Source organism: Mustela putorius, unplaced genomic scaffold, assembly GCF_011764305.1.
Source record: "Mustela putorius furo isolate JIRA1106 unplaced genomic scaffold, ASM1176430v1.1 tig00000139_pilon_pilon_pilon, whole genome shotgun sequence".
NCBI classification, from domain to species: Eukaryota; Metazoa; Chordata; class Mammalia; order Carnivora; family Mustelidae; genus Mustela; species Mustela putorius.
The window spans coordinates 5,617,697-5,636,106 of NW_025421293.1; the positions used below are offsets into that span (position 1 = coordinate 5,617,697).

The 18,410-nt window shown below is 60.9% G+C and overlaps 1 protein-coding gene across 1 annotated transcript in view; it reads right to left on the reverse strand.

Moving 5' to 3' along the window:
• Positions 1-13,328, reverse strand: part of ELN (elastin) — a 30,445-nt gene extending 17,117 nt beyond the window's left edge. The window contains exons 1-10 of the mRNA XM_004761675.3: positions 13,054-13,328; positions 7,230-7,280; positions 6,101-6,130; positions 5,586-5,618; positions 3,471-3,500; positions 2,257-2,292; positions 1,805-1,897; positions 1,464-1,559; positions 1,311-1,379; positions 560-607 (exon numbers count right to left, since the gene is read on the reverse strand). Coding sequence (XP_004761732.2) covers positions 560-607; positions 1,311-1,379; positions 1,464-1,559; positions 1,805-1,897; positions 2,257-2,292; positions 3,471-3,500; positions 5,586-5,618; positions 6,101-6,130; positions 7,230-7,280; positions 13,054-13,135 — 568 coding nt within the window. The 5' untranslated portion in view covers positions 13,136-13,328. The remainder of the gene's footprint in view (positions 1-559; positions 608-1,310; positions 1,380-1,463; positions 1,560-1,804; positions 1,898-2,256; positions 2,293-3,470; positions 3,501-5,585; positions 5,619-6,100; positions 6,131-7,229; positions 7,281-13,053) is intronic.
• Between the last annotated feature and the right edge of the window lie 5,082 nt (positions 13,329-18,410).

The window sequence follows — 18,410 nt, forward strand, 5'->3', positions numbered from 1 at the left end:
AGGAGGGTCGCTCCTTCCCCCCCATCCTGTCTCCACTGGGGCTGGGCTACCTCAGCCAGGGGGACAGTGGGGTGGGGGGTGGGGACAGACACTCTTGTCAGGAAATCCCTCCGAGCGGGCCGATTCTGGGCTTTTGGGGGAATTCAGGAGGTCACATGCCGGGTGGGGTGGCCAGGCCCTGGCAGGGGAAGGAGGACTAGAGGGCAGCTCAGAGGGGGTCTCCTGCAGGGCAGATGTGCTGGGCGGGCCCCCTGGTGACTCAGAGCTTTTAGGAAAGAGCTGGCTACCCTGGGACTTGCTGTGTCCCCGGGCAGGGCGGGGGGAGGGGGCCCTTCCTGGGCTGTGACGACGGTCTGGGTTTGGGCTGGGGACAGGGGTGAAGCTGGCTAGCCTCTGCGGGGAAAGACGACTCTGGTCATCTTCTGTCCGTTGGTCTGAGCTTTGATGCTTAGGGGGACAGAGCCTGTCAGGGCCCGGCTGGGGAGGTCACGGGCCACCAGGGAGGTTGCCGGGGGCTTCTTTCCTTGCCCTCGGGTCCGCTCCTTCTTCAGGCCCTCACCTGTGCCTGGGAGCACTCCGCCTGGGTAGACGCCGGGCAGCCCCACACCTGTGGCCGAGAGAAGAGGTCTGAGCTGCGAGCAGAGGTTTCCCGGGCCCGTCTCTCCGGAGCGGCTCCGGGGCTCCCAGACCCCAGCTGCCCTGGGGCCCAGGGAATGTCGCCAGAGACCCAAGCGCAGTGGCCGCAGGTCTCTGACGCGTTTCGGAAGTCATCTGCAAGCCCTGCTCTCTTGTGTGGATTTATCTTGTCTCCTGGAGCCTGTTTACATGGCTGGCTCGGCCCACCTCGGGGCTAACAGCTTCCAGATGTTCCTCCCTGCTGTGTGGACTCAGGCAGCCTTTTGTTCAACCTGAAGTCACTTCCTCAAGGGCTTGGGTGCAGGGGAGCAAGCACCAGATGGGGGGGTCAGCGTGGCCTGGGCTCAGCCCAGCTCTGCCGGGACGGCCACGGGCCTTTCCGCCCTGCCTGTCCCCCACCCTGCGCCCATCTGGCGCTTGAGTGCCTGCCACAGAGCGAGCCTCTGAGGTCCCTTTCTGGTCTAAGATCTGGAAGAAGGGCCTGGAGGGTAGGCCAGGGCCCTTCTCCGGCATTTCTGCCAGGTTACCATGCATGGGACCTGGCTGGCTTCCCTGCCCGCTGCTGCCTGACCTCTCCTTTCCCGTTGGTCTGTTGCAGAGGGGGCACCTCTCCCCTCCCCGCCCCGCCCGGCCCTCTCCAGTCCCCCCCCCCCTCCCCCGGACTACGCACTGACCAGGCACTTTCCCGGGCTTTGCTCCGGCTCCGACTCCGACCCCGGCTCCAGCCCCGGGCACCACCGCGCCTGGCACGGGATGGGGGCACATCAGAGTGGGGTCCGCCCGGGCTTATGGCCTTCCACAGGGCAAGCCCGCTCTACCCACCATACCTGTAGACACTCCTAAGCCGCCGACGCCACCCACGCCACCGACACCACCGACACCACCAACACCACCGAGGCCGCCGACACCGCCCAGCCCAGCCCCTGCAGAGTGGGGAGTGGGAGAGGCCAGGGGTCACGCAAGGAACGGCGGGAGGCAGGAGGGCCCTGGGCCGCCAGCTGAAGGCCCCATACTAAGGTCTGGCCCCGGCTGGTGGCCTCCCCGAGGCTGGATGGATCGGGGCTGAGGATTCTGCCCGCCCGCCTGCCTCCCGGGAAAGGGTCTCGGCAAAGCTGGGAGCTCACAGAGGCCATCGGGCTTACGGCCTGTCCCCGGGGGTGACACTCACCAGCCTTGGCTGCCTTATAGGCCGCAGCAGCTCCCGCCGCTCCGCCGGGCACCAGAGCCCCCGGGAAGGTGCCTGCGGGAAAGGCCCCGAGTCCTGCCGAGCAGAGGACCAGGTGAAGCTCTGAGCCCCAGCCCCGCTGGGCCCTGTCCCTCCCTGGAGGCGCCTTTCAGGTGGCTTCCATGCCCAGCAGCGACCCCCGCTTCCCCGGGCCAGGTTTGGGGATGGAGAGCAATGAGATGGTCCCTGGGGCTTCTCTGCAGCTCTCGGCCCCGGACCCAGCTGTGACCTGCTCAGACCCTGGACAGCTGCTCCAACATCACGCCCACGCTAGCGCCCAGGACAGGCCCGGCACCCCCCATCTCTGAACCCCAGCTGCCCTCCCCACCAAACAGATGCCCTGGGCTTGGCCTCTGGCCCCTCGACGGGCATGCTGCCCGGATGTCCGCACTAACCTGCCCCCAGGCCAGCGCCTGCGAGCCCACCAGCACCTGCGGGAAGAAGGAGACCAAGCCGGTGAGGAGAGGAGAGGCTGGCGTCGCTCTTGGGCCTGGGAAGGGTCTTGGGGGGGGAGGGGGATTAGGAACCAAGCAGGACCGTGTGCGGTGCCCACAGCCAAGCTGGACTCCAGCAGGTGGTACTGAGGGTTCGATCCTGATAAAATAGGGACCTGCCACTAGTTGCCATGTAGAGCATTGACCCACGCCCCTTCACACCCCCCAAGCCAAACCTTGCTTCCCCTAGGCCTGTCAGCAAAAGGGGGTGCCCAGCAGGGGTCTTACTATCAACACCCCTCCCCCCAGGCCTGGGCTACTTCCTCATAGGGGTCCCCAGGCTCAGCTCGCCCCTCCTCCCCTCTATCTGGAACCCCCTTCCCTCTCCCACCATCTGTATGTCTGTCCAGCCTGTCCTGCTGTCCAGGAGTCTCCTCGCTTGCAGACGGACGCTAAAATGTTTATGAGAAGCCGGACGGGTCCCTCTGGCTCTCTCCTTCCCACATCTGGGCCCAATTGCTCCTTCTCCCCCTCCAGAAGACATTCCTTCCACGGCTTTGGCCGGGACCGAGGGGGCAATCAGGTTGGAGTTCACCCCCGAGCCAGGTTTGTTTCCAATTCTGTGAGAATCCCTTCCTGCGAGCTCCAGTCCGCAGCCCAGGGGCAGGCTTCTCTGGGGACAGGCCCCAGGCATGGGGGGGAAGGCTGAGCCCCAGAGGGTCTACCTGGCTTTCCCTGGGTGTGGTTCCCCTTCCCATCCTGTCTCTCCCTTGTCTGAGCGGGTCTGGAACTCAGCCGGCCCCTCTGAAAGGTGGGTCTCTAAGCACCGCCCCTCGCCCTATCAGGCAGGTGCAGTATGTGCCCAGCTGGGTCTGTGTTTCCTTAACACCGAAGGCCCTGCCCTTCCTCGGTGCTGCCAGAGGCTCTCAGGCCAAGCCCATTTCCTGAGCTCCAAGAGGGCAGGCAACAGGCTCAGGCCTTTCCTGCCCACAGAAGGGCTGGGAAGAGAAGCTAGGGGCCCAACAGGAAGTGGGAAGAAGCTGGGGCTGGTGGGGTGGGCAGGCCGTCCTTCTGCTCTGCCCTTTTCCCATGCTCCCCCGCCAGCTGTCTGCTCCCGGGGTCACCTCCCGCATGACCAGTCCCGCCCCTGCTCGCCCTCCTCCCCGGGGACTCACCTGGCCCGAACGCCCCCAGGAGTCCAGCCCCTGGAAAGGAGAAGAGAGGTGAGGAGCTCAGTCTAGCCGGGGGGAGCCCAGGGGCCCGGCCCCCGGAACCCTCTCTCTTCCCGGAGTCCCAGAGCCCAGGGAAGAGTCACTTCACAGTATCCCCACCTGCAGAATGGCCAGCAGGTCCCCGACTTCCCCGGGACCCGAGGGCTGGGGAGCAGAAACCACATAGTGCGTGCCACCTGCCAGGGCACCCAGTGGGTGTCCCCCAGCTCCCCCTGGTCCTGCCCGGCCGGCAGCTGGCCCCCCAGCTGGTGCCGGCGGGTGTGGGTGGTGCCGCTCCCAGCTGCCCGGGCCCCCCCAACCGAGAGTCCAGGCAGGCCCGGCCCACGGACGCCCGCGTGGAGCGGCTGCCAGCCCACCCACCCTCGACTTGTCAAGGGATGAATTGTTCCCAAGCACGACACGCGCCGTCTGTGCCCCGTTTCATCCTGCCTGGGCAGGCCCGGACGTCCCTGAGGCCAGGCCCGGTGCAGCTGCTCGGGGAGGGGCAGGGAGGTGGGCGCTGTGACCAGAGCTGGGCCTTTATGGCCCAGGGTGTTGAGGCTGAGAGGGGACGATCTCGGGCCCTCGCCGTCAGAAGGTCATGTTCTGACTTCCCTTGTGGTCTACTGCTACTACCCGAGCCTGCAGTATTTTTGGATGTCTACACTAAGTCTTTTACCCGTGAACACCTCCATTTAGCTCTCATCCCTGATTGTCCTCTGTGGGCCTGTGTCCTGGTCCCGGTCTCCCCTCTGGTGCTTTATCGCCACCTGCCACGGGTTCTCCTGCTGCCGGCGGGGTCCACTCACCGCACCCCCCTGCTTTGCAGTCTCGACCCCCACGAAGTAAAGTCCTTAGCGGGCTCTCCCGGCTAAGCAGAGTCCTACTTCTGCACCTCCGTCGCCTCCCTGCCCTCGGGGACCCTGTGAGGACGGCTCGCCCCTCCAGGAAGATGGGGTGCAGGTGTTGGCAGACCCAGCAGTGAGGCCCCAAGGCTCCTGGCCTCGCAGACCCCTACAGACCCCAGAAGAGCCCTGGCCCAGGACTCCTGCTGTCTTCTCTCTCGCGCTCGCCTGGCCCAGCCCTGGAGTTTCACAACCCAGATGGGCTTGTGGAGAAGTGGGATTTGGGTCTTGTGGACTCATCTGGACTTGGACCATCGAACGCTGAGATTTCGTAAGAGCCGTCGCATTTCCAAAGTGTCCTGGAGCCTCTGGCTTCAGAGCCGGGAAGACGCGGAGCAGGGGGTGGGGTGGAGGGGCTGGCCAAGCCTACATGTGCAGCATCTCACGCCGATGGGGCCATCAATCTGGACCATTTCCTCCACCTGCTCCTTATCTGCCAGTGTTTCCCAGAGGGACCTACCCTCCCCCTTTCCTGGGGGGTGTGTTTTTTGGAGCTGATGGGGGACCTCAGTGGCAGATCCGGGCCCCATGGGCAGAAGCCTGGACAGATGGAGCCAGATCTTCTTACTGGAAACCTCCAAGGTCTAGACACAGCTGGAAGAGGCCTGCCTGGTCGGCAGGGGAGCTCATCTGGGCCCAGCATCTGGGTTTGGGCTGGGGTTAAGTCCAGGCCTCGGTTTTGGGTCAGGGTTCAGCCTGGGGCTGGGATAAGGGCTCCGATGGTCATTGAGGTCAGAGATGTCTAGAAGTTGGAGAAAGCTTGGTCTGGGATCAGGGGACCATCCAGGCGGGGTCTGGAGCCCACCATCGGGGTCAGCACCAGAGTGACATTCATGGGCTTGGTGGTCACTGGAAGGTCTGGCCCTGCTTCCCCCGCCCTCCAACCCCCACCCCCGGCACTGGGGGCTGTTGCTGCAACCCTGTGCCAAGGGGGCTCTCCAGGAAGCTGGGCTCATGGGTATTTGCAGGGTAGACCCCAGACCCTCCCCACCCTGGATGGAAGACATCCAGCCTCCTACTCCTAGAGGTCCTGGGGCCCAGCCCCAGCCAGAGTATAGCTGCTGCTCAACACCCCCTCCCTCCTCTGGCCTGTTGCTTCCCTCCCTGGATTCACAACTTTGGAGGCCCTGCCCTGCCCTGCCCTCCCCTTCCCCGGGGGGCCCTCAGGTCTTACCAGTCTTGGGTGGTTTGCCTCCAGCCCCCAGAGCTGCAAAGCGGAGAGATGGGAGTGAATGAGGAGACCCAGGCCGAGATTTTTCTACTATTTCTCTCTCTGGGGCAATGCAGGGGCGGGGGAGGGGGTGGGTATCTCACTCCCCAGGTCCTAGAAGAGCTCATGGGGACGGTGCTCCCGTTCAGCCAGGGAGCTGCCGGGAGCCCGGGGTCTGGATGTGTGGGCGGGAAGTCTCAGCCCTGACTTACGGTTTCTACTGTCTCAGACTCCGTTTCCCAGCCCCGGAAGACCTTGCAGGGGTATTGTGGAGGGTCCAAACCCGGGGCAAAGGAGGCTACCAGGGAAAGAGGCTGGGGGAGCGATTCGGGAGGCCAGTGGGTTCTGGCAAGTCTCTCCCATCTGGACACTGTCCATAGACTGAGGGATGTCTAGGCTTTCTGGGGTTCTGAGCCCGGGGGACCCCAGTGACAGCTGGACCCCATGGGCGAGAAACCAAGTTCGGATTCTGAGCTTACCTCCTCCTCCCAGACCTCCGAGACCAGCACCTGTGTTGAGAGAGAGAGGTGGGGGGAGAGATAGAACCATCAGTGTCTCTGCCAGAAAGCTGCCCACGGATCCATGGTCAAGTTCCTCACTGCTTAGCTGCGTGACTTTGGGCCACCCTTAACCTCCGTGAGCCTCAGTTTCCCCATTGGGCCAACAGCCCGGTGCCTCTTTGTGTCTGAGACTGACCCGGCAGCTGCCCTCAGTCCTGAACCCTCAGATGCTTTTTTCTTTCTTTTTCCTCCCTAGATCATCTGTTTATTATGAAAGGATGTAACCCAGGAAAAGGCCAGATGGAAGAGGGGCGGGGTGGGGCACGGGGGGGGGGCGGGGGCAAGGTTTGGAGGATGGGGCGGGGCTTCCACGCCCTCTATGGGCACCTCCTCCTGCTCGTCCTGGGGTCCCCCTCTCTGGAAGTGCCCCTCCAATACTTTCTAAGTATTGAAAATATTACTTTTGATTTATCAGTCTACTTCAAAGCATGATGCTTTTTTTTCTTTCTTAAATTAAAAGAAAACGTGCCGCTCCCCCACCCCATGCCAGAGCCACACCATTCTCCCCCTTATCTTTCCGGGGTGTTCCCAGTCTCCAGTTGCACGTGGTCCCTGCCTTTATATTGTTAGCAGCCGGAAAAGCACTGTGCTGTCCGGTTGAGCAGGTAGGGCACTGCTATATTTTTCAGTAGCCGTATATTAATTAGAACAGATTTGACTCAATCACACCTTCCAGTCAGGGGGGGATTTTTGGTTTATGCCTTTGCAAATAACCCTCTGATAAACCTTGTACGGGATCTCTCTTTTTCTCTACCTCTGAATTATTTTCTTTGAACGGATTCTCAAGAGTGGGGTTCATGATTTGAGGGGGGCAGGATAAAGATGTCCACTTCCGTACAGCCTTGCAAGCAAATGCTGTCTTCCATCTCAGAGAATTTATGCTCGAGTCCTTGTAGAAGTGTCACGCAGACGACTTTTAGAGTGGCTCACGGGTCTGCGGCGGGAGGCGCGCCCGTGTCCTTCCTGTCTGCGTTGCCACGGGGCGCAGCTCTTATGATCTGGTCACAATCTACCTTACCTGGGTGCATGGAAGTTTTGTGTACCTTACCTGGGTAAAACACGCCTCCAGGAACTCCACCAGGAACAGCCCCCGGAACCCCTGGAAGTAAGTAAGTAGAGTCCTCCATCAGCCAGAACTTAGGGGAACCCTAATGAAGCCGAGGGCAGAGGACTGTAGACTGCTGTGTCTCTGCAAAGAATGTCGGCCAAGCAACTGATGATCATAAAGCCTTTTCTCATTCACGCTCCTCAAGATGGCCCCATGAGGTTGGAAGGGCAGAGATTACTACTACCTTTGTTTCAATGGATGTAAAATCCGGCTCAGAGAGGTGAAGAAGGGTGCCCGGGGACACACAGGTGGGAAGAGACGGAGTCTGGATTCAAACCCAGACCACCGCTCTGAGCAGGATGGTGGGCACTGTGTTACCTGCTTCTCTCCCCGTTCCCCGGAGAGGGCCGGGCAGGGGACTGGGGCCGGGAACCTTCCGCTGGGTGGCCCGTTCTCTGCAGCCCCGAGCGGCGTGAGCCCGGCCCGGCCCGTGGCTGTGGGAGGGCCGGCCGGGCTGTGACAGCGAGCAGTAAGGAAGTGTGGCTTCAGGGAACACAAACACAGCCATTCCCACACTGATAGGATGGCGTGAGGTCAGCGTCCTCGGCCACTGGGCAGCGACGGCTGGGTGGGGTTCTGGCTGTCGGACGCAGCGCTGTCTTAGGACGTGCCGGGGCCCAGAGGGGGACACCATGAATGACCAAAGTGAATAGTTTCCTAAGGAAAATCTAATTCACTGGCCAGTCCAGGGGCGGTCTGCCCGGCCGAGATCACGAGTTCATTCCCCATGGACCCGCATGGCTCTCGCGGGGGAACGCCGTGCTGCTGGGCCGGCCCCAGCCTTAACCAGCAGCCCTGCCAGTACTCCGGCCAGGGCCCCGGGACCACCCTGCCGACAGGGGCGTGGGTGGGGTTGGGGGACAGGGTCGGGCAGCCCTGCGGTGTGTCTGGAGACCTTATGACAGATGTCTGGTCTCCGTGGCCTGCCACAGCTGGGCCTGCTGGCCCCATGGCCCTGTTAACCGCAGAAACAGCCCAGCAGGGCTGGGAGTGCCAAGCGGTCATGGTTACCCCGTGCCAAAGCCCAGTACTTTGTCACTCCGGCGCCACAGGCCCCCCGGGGCCTGTCACCCAGACCTGGACTGTGCAAGCAATCAGGTCTGAGCCTTGGGGGACGCAGAGTGGCAGGGCAGCAGCCTCCGGGGGCTGGGCCCGCTGGGGAGGAGCGCTTGGACACTGTCCTCTGCTGCCGACCTCGCACACAGCCTGCCTTGGGCCTTTGATGCCTCCCTTGGTCCCGGGCCTCCAGCTCTGAGTGTGTCTCGTGCCTTGCCCCATTGTAGTCCGGGTCTCTCTCTGCTTCGGCTCTCAGCCTCCTCCCCTCTCCCTCCCGAGGACAACAGCACTCTCTCCCCACCTCTCTCTGCTCTCTGGCTCCTGGCAGGCTGCTGTGTGGGGGGGCTCGGAGCCAGGGGCTCGGGACACGCCCGTCTGGCCTCTAATCCTGGCCGTGCCACTTCTTAGCATCTGCGGGACCTTGCACAAGTCACTTAACCCCTCAGAGCCCCAGTTTCCTTGTAAGCAATGGGGGACTGATAACCTCGGCTTTGCAAGGCTGTCGCAAGGTGTCAAAGGGTTCAAGGGAGGGACCTCCTGCCCTTGCTCTAGCATACAGTGATCACCGCCCCCCCCCCTAAAAAGGAGGTGAGTCTCTGTCCATGCTTTGCTAAGCAGTGCACGGCCTGGGGGAGGTGTCCAGCAGATAGTCAATAAACCAGCCGGTGAATGAGTTGGAGAGGGGTCAAGGATATTGCCTATGGGTCGGGGTCCAACCTGTTCTGTCCCCAACCAGCCTGGGGGCCCCCCACCTTGGGGCTTGGCTGAACCCCGACTTCCTCTGTCGAGGTTCTGCTCCCCACGCCCATTGGCGGCTGCTGGTCCACCTGCTCTCTCCCCAGACCTGCCTCTCTCTCTGCAGCCGTCCTGGCCTGCCCCGGGCCCCCCCAGCCCCCCCATGATTCAGATCCCAACAGCGATTGCTAAACTCTGAGCCTGAACCATGCCGGCCTGGGGGAGCTAGGGATATTTTGCTCCCTGTTCCACACGGAGCTAAGGGAGAAGGGGGGGCAGGGCCGAAGGATCCCAGCCCCCCCTCCTCTCGCCAAGTGCAGGAGAGCTGAGAACAGATTAAGGCTGTCGTCCGTCAAGGGCCTCCAGAAGGGCAGACTCCACACCCCAGCCGGTCATCTCCCTCCTCCACTCCTTGGCCAGAGCCGTGCCTCCCGCCAGGAGCGCCTCTCTGCGACCCAAGTCCTGCCCTTCCTCCGAGACTGATCTCAAATTCTTCCCCTCCTGCCTTCTCTGAGCCTGTGGTTCTCACTGCTCGGCGGGCCCAAAGCCGTTGGCTTGGAGCACGCTTGTCTTGTTTTATGTGGGTTTGGCTTGTTTTGCAGGCTAGCCCATGGTGGAACTCGTCTCTCTTGCCTCCTAGACTCTCAGAGATCACAACAGTCTTCTGGCCCGGGCAGAAACTCCTTCCGCAAACATCGCCCTGGGCTCCTGCTTGCATGCCTCCGGTGACGGGGAAGTCACCCCCAACCGTCTCCACCTGCGGAGACGTCTTCTTTCTGCTGAGATAGAAGCAGCCCCTCCGTCTCTCCAGAGCCGCAGAGACCCAGCCTCATCTCTCATCCACAGACGGCCTCTCATGGCCCTTTCTTTCAAGGTCTGACTCGAATGCCGCTTCTGCTATGAAGCCTTCCTGGATTTCCCAGAACCCTTCCGGACACCCCCGGGGACCTGCAGTCCTATCTGCTTCCTCCATCACCCATGCGCGCTCCACCCAGGAGACAAAACATGGTGTGAGTAGCGAGAGGGAAAGTTAAACCATAAAAATATGCACTAATTGTAAGAGTCAGTCGGTCCAAGTAAACACATTCTGAATCAGAAGATGAATCGTCTCAGAAATTCACATTCCCACAGTCCCCTTATTTGATGCGACTTTGGCAGGAGTCTCCCCCTGGGCCTAGGAGATAAGTAGGGCAGGGATGTCTCTCCTCATTTTACGGCCGGTGAGATGAGGCGCCTGGCCCGGGACTCACAGTGGACCCCGGTCCCACGCAGGGACGCAGGGCCTTCCGTCTGGGCCCTGGGCTTCAGGTTCAAAGACGTGGAGAAGGCCGTTTGGGAATGAGCATAGGACCAGGAGGCCTTGGCAAGGGACTCTGCCAAGCCTCAGTCCAGGGGATTGGCGGGGGGAGCAGATAAGACCTCACGAAGCTGTTTATTGTTTGCCTGGAGAAAGGCTGCCAAGGGCTTTTCGAAAACAATCTGTCCTCTAGTGGGTGACTGTCCTCTCCCTCCCCCTGGGCACGGCTGTCTTTCAGCCTCCGGCCCCAGCCAACTTGGAGAGCGGGATTAGCCCCCCCCCCCCCCCAAACAGCAGGCCATCTGCCCCGGAGGCTCATCTGAGTTACCTGGGCAGTGTTTACAAAACCTCTACAATCCAGTGCCCTCCTCGGACCAAATAAAGCAGGAATTCTTGGGTGGGACCCTGGTATCAGCGCTGTTTAAAGCCCCCCCGGTTAACTCCAGCCGGCAGCCAGGGTCCGCAATCTCAGTTCCAAATCATCCTTAGTTCCGGAATCAGGAAAAGAAAAGGCTGGTAACATTTCTGGGGCGGAGCCCCCTAGGATATAGAATATTTTGGAGGTGGGGAACCCATGGGAGCCTCTTGGTGGGTGGGGGCAGGCGTGGGGGAGCTGGCTCCCCAGGAGAGCTGGGCAGGAGGCTGTGTGTGTGTGTGTGTGTGTGTGTGTGTGTGTAGGTAGACGGCCCCTCCCACTCCGCCCCCTGATCTAACCCTAACTTCTCTCGGAGGCTCTGGGCAAAAACCCCAACAGATGTCATGGATTCCCACACCCCATACTGGGACCCAGTTGCTCTACCACCAGGGACCGAGCTGAGACTTAACGCTTGCAAAAAAAAAAAAAAAAACAAACAAGGACAGGGGAAGGTTAGCAGTGTCACCGAGGACACAAGCAAGGGGTGCGTTCTGCTCAAGGGCGTGCCCACTCTGGAAGACTCATCCCTGGGCGTGCTCCTCCCCGGAGGCAGCCTGGTACCCGGCCCCCGCCCCTCATTTTTTTGCAGAGAACTGGCTGGGGCTCGCCCCCCACCCCCCGACTGCCTTAGCCCGTTTCAGCCTCTATTTCCCTATTTGCAAAAGAGGATAATATTCTCGACTCCCGGGATTTTTGAAGGGGTTGAATTGTCATGCTCTGGGGAGGCAGGTGCTCAGGGGTCACACCTCGGGGAGCGGAGAGGAGGTTCAGGAAGGCCTAGAGCTGCTGCTTTTACGGGGGGCCCTGGGGTGGCTTGTCCTCTGGGGCTTGTCTCCATCCCCCTGCTGGACCCACCTGATGGTGTGCGAGTCCCCCTGCCCCTCCTCCAGGTCCGGGAGCTGAACCCCCCGTGCTGGACCCTCTGCGCCCAGCGGTCCTGCCCAGCTAGGCTGTCCCACGGAAACCTTGCAGTTGTCCAGCCCCTAACTCCAGCACCCCCCGGCATGGCCCTGCCCCCACTGGGCCCCCCATGCTGTCCCCCGCACCGAAGGTCTGGTTCTTACGGCAAGGGGGACGCCCCCAGAAAGCTGACCCCACCCAGGCTACCCCACCAAATGGCTCAGGTATCTGCACCCCTCTCTTTCCATGGCCACGAACACCTTCGGGGACCCCGGGGGGGCCACTCCTGGGGGCCCTTGAGGTGCGTAGCAGCCCCATGGCGGGGTACCCTTGTCCCCTGCGGCAGAGAGCATGCCAGACGGTCCGGGACTGCCCCGAGCCTCTGCCAGTGGCCACCCTCTCTCTCTGCCAGAGGATGAACACCTTCCCCGGTTTCCCCAATCCTCATTCGTGCTCTGGACCGTGCACACGCACACACACGCACACGTGTGCACAGTGACCATCCACACCCGGAGAGCGCGTTTCCCAGGTGCACATGCCTGTCGGGTGGCAGACTTGTGCACACGCTAACAACACTATAGCATACCTTACAACTCCCGCCCCAACACCCGCACGCACACACGCACACTTACACCTGCTCAGGGATGAACCTGTGAACAGACATTCCCCCTCTCCTGTCTGATGACACACCTGGGCATACACATACATGCTCACCTGTGCGATCGCGTGCCACACACTCGTTCCTGTGCACGTGCACACACTCACACACATGCTGGGATGCCCCCCGCCTCCTCCCCAGGGACAGACCACAGCAGCGGCTTTGCAACCCACAGCCCCATAATCCACTGAACTCTGACCTTCCTCAGACAGGTGTCCTGACTTCCCCGGGGGTCAAGGAACCTGTTGAGGTCACACAGCTCACAGCGGCAGAGCTGGCCTCCAGCCCAGGTCCCCCGCCTCCCCGGGGCACATGTGCGCACCTACTGGATCCACAGGTGTGCAAACTGCCGGTGCCCAACGACCCAACGGGACCCCCACCGGCTCCTCCCCGGCGTGCTCAGGAGTCCCCCCTCCCCCCACTGGGACAGCACCCCGGACAGAGCAGGGGTCCTCAGCCCCGTTGGGGCGGCAGAACCAGGACTCGGTTGGGACCATCCCGAGTCTTGTGACAGGTTCCTCCTCAGCACGGGCTGGCTCTCGGGAGGGGCGGTTCCAAGGATCCAGTGGCCGAGGGGGCTCCCGCCTGGGAACCCCTGGAGGACGGCGGGGTGAAGGGCGCCCTCTGGTCTGTCAGCACGACCACCTGGCTGGGCGGTCCCCCCCAGGGCTGCCGGCATCCCCGGGAGCAGGGTGAGGCCTACCTCCAGGCTTCGAGGGGTGGGCGATGGCCAGCAGGAGCAGGAGGACTCCGGGCCGCAGGGTTGCAGCTCTCAGACCTGCCATCTCGGGGAGGAATGCCCCAGCCCGCTCTCTGCGCCTCGTTTTATCCCCAAAGCGTAATTGCTGCCTCGGAGAGGGAAGGAGGGCGGGCGGGAGAAGGGGGTGGCCTGGGGGAGGGGCCGCGGGGAGGGGGCCTGGGGGAGGGGGCCGCGGGGAGGGGGCAGTTACGAAAGGCCCGGCTCACAAGCCTCCCAGGCTGGGTCTGACGGGACTGGACTGTGGGCTTTTTTCCTTAAAACACACTCACACGCGCACGCACGCGCGCACACACACACACACACACACACACACAGTCCCCCCCATCTCTCTCCTGCTGTTCTCTCACTGTTGGCCCTGTTCCCGCCAGAAAGTGCGAGGGGGGCCTCTGCCAGGACAGCCCTCGGGAGAGGAAGCAGGAGGCAGGGCCCTGCAGCCCGGCCAAAAATCCGGCCCCAGCCAAGGCCCGAGTGGCCAGGCCCCCGCCCCTCCGGCTGGGCCCCGGGCCCAGCGTGGGGACACGAGCCAGCTGTCCCGAGCCTCTGCCCCCACCCGGCCCTCCAGACTCCCCCAACACCCCCGGGTCTGGCCAGAGACGGTCCCTGCCCGAAGCTGGGGAGGTGGGGTGTCGGGCAGGTCTGGGGTCCAGGGCCTGGGGCCAATGTCTGCTGAGACTGAGGGGAGGTCATGTTGGCGCTGCCCCGTGGGGCATCTGGGGAAAGGAAGGGAGACCCTGATACACTATTGGGCTCCATTCTTTATAGACTTAGGTCACAGTCTCCTGCCTGATGTTGGGGAGGGAGTGCGGGGCAGGTCCGGGATCCTTAAGTGCAAAGGCAGAGGGGCTGCACCAGGGGAATGCCTGGGAATTAAGGCCATGTTGGCGTTGTCCCCTGGAGCATCTGGGGGACATGTGGGATCCCCTGACACACCACAGAGATTCCATCTGTCATGGATCAAGGTCACAGTCCCACACGCAGGCCCGTGCAGACCACAGTGTCTGGTGAAGTTCAGGCCGGATCCCCAGGTACTCTACGGGGGACCCAGGGGTTGGGGACCTCACCTGGACTGAGAAGTGGCTCAACCACCTTTATCACCCAGCCCCCATCTGTCTCAGGGGGCCGAGCACCGCTAGCACCAGGACCAGACTCCGGCCCAGGAGAACGCCCCGGGGGCCTGACATTCCGCTGGTGGCCAGGAGGGGGCGGCCCTGCGCTGAAACAGCGGGGACCCGCATCTCCAGAAGGACTCCGGAGGTCCCAGCCTGCCTGAGACACCATGAGGACCCTGGGGATTTTTCTGGGGTCGGATAGGATAGGAGAGGGTCATGCCTCCCCAGACCCCGAAAGTGGGAGAAGAAATTCGGGAGCCAGAGGACTGGGGCGGGAGATGGATACTTGCCTTCGTCAGAGCCTCCAACAGGGAAAAAGTCTCTGTGAGCTTTTCCCTGCCTCCAGATGGAGAGAGCCCCGGGGGAGACACAACCGCAGGTCTGAGCAAGGGGGCTAAAGCACCCCTCCTGCAGCCGGGAGCCCCGCGGCCACCTGGAGGTCTAGTGGCAAGGCCATGCACTGGGCTCCGGCGAACCTAGCATTAAATTCTAGCTCTAGCGCTTTCTACTGGGGTAAGCTCCTCACAGAGCTTCCGTTTCATCCCACGTCAGGGGCCGATAAATATCCCTGCCTAGGAGGGTGACTGCGGAGATAAATAAAATATGGTCCTATATTCCTGCACCGCACCTGCCGGACCCAAAGTGCTCCCTCCTTGTTGGGTCTCAGTACCAGCAGTCACGCTGTGGCTTCCGCTCGTCCTGCAAGGACTGCTCCCGTGTTTGGTGTAACTGTAAGGCCAGCTCTCTGCGGGACCCCCTGGGGACCCCGGGGCCAAACCTGCCTCTTCCTCTGGCCTCAGGCAGCAGCGGCAGTTTGGAAGGGGGGTGGGCACGTGACGAGAACAGGCTTGAAACAGGCGTCCAGGACATGCACGGCTCTTGTTTCCAGCGTGTGTTCTTTGGGGGGACTTTGGGGCAGCGGATAGAGGTTATGAGCCCGAGATGGTCTTTGTTGGTAGGGGCTTGGGGCTGCTCAGGGACGGGGTCCGGCGGCTCAGCGCCTAGGGCGAGCCTGCGTGTGGGGAGGGGAGGCCGGCGGGGTAGGGGTGCATCTGTGCGCCTGCCCCCTCCTGGGAAGGGGGAGCGGAGGGGGTGCTGGGGAGGAGCTGGGCCCCACTTCTCTCAGGGCAGTGACGTGGGCAGGAACCGGCTTTCAGAAATGCAAACCGCAGTCTGCTCAGAGTCTTTATTAATTCCAGGACCGGGAGAGAGGCCGGAGCCAGAAGGAGAGCTTTCTTGCTACCCGGGGACCTGGGAGAGGTGTGGAGGGGGCGCTGGCAGGGAGAGACTCGGGGCTGCTGGGCCAGACCTCTCCCCGCACGGCTGGGGCCCTGTGTCCCACCCCCACCCAGGACTCCCTTCTTTTTAGCGCCCCGAGCTCACGGCAGCAGCTCCAGGGACACTCAGCCTAGAGTCTGCACACGGCGGGAGGGGCTTTAGTTCAGAACTCACCCACTGAGCTGATTCTTCAGTACAATTTAGCCCAGCGCCCTCAGTACAGAGTTAAGGACCAGGCATTACAGTTATTAGCCAACACTCGATCATTCATTCCCTCGTGCATTCCAGAAACCTGGCCGTCCTCAGTTGCTCTACGCCCACCTCCCTGCATAGCTGCGTAGGTTAAACGAGGCCGGGAAGGTGGAACCGCCCACGGATGGCCGCGGGGCGCATCCCGGGCTGGGCGAGCCTGGCTTCTCTGTGGTCACCCACAAGCCTCCCTGCCTGCTGGGCAACCAGGTGCGTCACTGACAGGCCGTCTCCGTCCCCCCAAGTCCTCCAGGAGCACCTGTTTAGAAAGGACAGCGCTGCCTCCTTGCACGGCTCTGAGTGCCTTATTGCTTTGCCTGGAAGCCCTCTCTTGCCTTCCAGATAGAGTCCAGGCTTCTGAGTATGGCCTTCAAGGCCCTGTATGACCCAGCGCAGGGGCTCTGACGCTCTCCTTCCTTTTGGCTGGTCTCCCTTCTAGCTGGGGGAGCTCCTCCCCGGCTCCCAGACTTGTCCCGGAGGGCCGGACGTTGGCAAGGGTCCCTAGTCTCAGCTTCTGTCCCTGCATTCCTGTGCTCTTGGCATCCCTGTCCCCAGACCCTCTCTGAGGGGCGTTGGTGGGAACCTTTGTGGCTGGGCTTGGCATTTTATCTTAGACCCTCTGCCCTGGCCATCGCTGTAGGTAGTTTGAGGATAGACCCAGTTCTGTCTCCCGTGTCATCATTGGATGATAAGCGATAATAGCACACTTGTGCCTTCTGGGAGATGGGGGGTGGGTAGGGGCTGCTGGTGTGAGTGGACCCCCCGGAGTCTGGGTGCGGCTTCTGCTTTCCCTCCGTCTACACATGGTCCTTTTATTGGTTGGGTACAGGATGCGCTCTCTGCGTGGGGTCTGGAACCAGAGAGAGTGGGAGAGAGACAAACACTTGCTTCAGGGCTAGATTGGGAAGAGCCTGCTGTCCATCGGACCCGGGATCCGTGCTGGGCTCCGTCCCCGCGCATGGGGCCCTCTGCTGTCAGTCACCTCCCCCTCCGTGTGAGTAAGGGACAGTCCTGTAGGAAATAAAGTCAAGGTTACACTGGTAGCAAGAGCATGAGTTTTTCAGATGGCCCCAACTGAGGTTTCGGAAGGAACAGAACGCTGGTTGCGGGTGTGGGTCCGAGTGTCGACGCTTGTAGAGAGAATCAGCAGCAAGGCTGGGCGACGTGCCCGTTCCCGCATCGGAGAGACCCAGCTGCAGACATAAAGCCAGACCCTGCCCTTCCTCTGATTCAAAAAATTTTCCAATAGCCCCGTAAAATAAAGAAAATGTAAGTAAAATGAATTCTAATCATACGTTATATTTAACTGATTATATTTAAAATATTATCATTTGTTTTTTTTTTAGAGATTTTATTTATTTATTTGACAGAGAGAGAGAGAGAGAGATCACAAGTAGGCAGAGAGGCAGGCAGAGAGAGAGGAGGAAGCAGGCTCCCTGCTGAGCAGAGAGCCCGATGCGGGACTCGATCCCAGGACCCCGAGATCATGACCTGAGCTGAAAGCAGAGGCTTAACCCACCGAGCCACCCAGGAGCCCCTAAAATATTATCATTTGAACAGGGAATTGAGGGGCGCCTGGGTGGCTCAGTGGGTTAAGCCGCTGCCTTCGGCTCAGGTCATGATCTCAGGGTCCTGGGATCGAGTCCCGCATCGGGCTCTCTGCTCAGCGGAGAGCCTGCTTCCTCCTCTCTCTCTCTCTGCCTGCCTCTCTGCCTACTTGTGATTTCTCTCTGTCAAATAAATAAATAAAATTAAAAAAAAAATGAACAGGGAATTGATATAAAAGATATGGAGATGTTCTACGTTTTGTTTTTTGTTTTTTTTTTTGGTACTGAGTCTTAAAACTGGCCTAGGCAACAAATACCGTAGGATCCAATAATTCTGCCCCTGGGTATCGGTCTGAAGGAAACAAAAATTCTACTTTGAAAAAGACATCCGCACCCCATGTTCATTGCAGGATGATTTACAATTGCTAGACTGAGAAGCGTGTTAAGTAGCCACCAACGGGGAACGGACAAAGGAACATCATAATGGAGTGTTACTCACCCCTAAAAAGGAAAGGAATCCTCATTATGCCCAGTGAACTAAGTCACACAGAGAAAGACAAATACGGTACAACCTCACTTCCATGTGAAATCCAAATCAATAAAAAAACCCAAACTCACAGATTACGGTGTGGGGCGGACGGATGGGTAGTTGCCAGAGGTGGGGTAATGTGGGGGAAGAGGTCAGAAGGCACAAACTTCCAGCCCTAAGACAGATGAGCCCTGGTGACGTCACGTACGGCTCGGTCACGGCCGTGAACCACGCCGGATGGCGGACTTGGAAGCGGCTAAGAGGGCCGATCTTGAAAGTTCTCATCAGGACAGAAAAGGTTGTCAGCGTATCTGGGGGCGGATGTTAATCCGATCACAATATATGCCAGTATCTAGTTATCATGTTGTGGTCCTGAAGCTAATACTATGGATATATGTTGGTTACATTAAAAACACACACACACACACACACACACAAAACCCATAAATAAAGACCACCAACTGAGCACATCGCGATTTCAGCTGGTGGCCTTTGGTGTGCTCAGTAGACCCTTGTGGCCAGTGGCCCCTGGAGTGGACAGCGCAGGGGAAGGTCATGAGGGGACTGGTGAGGAGGAGCTCCCACTAA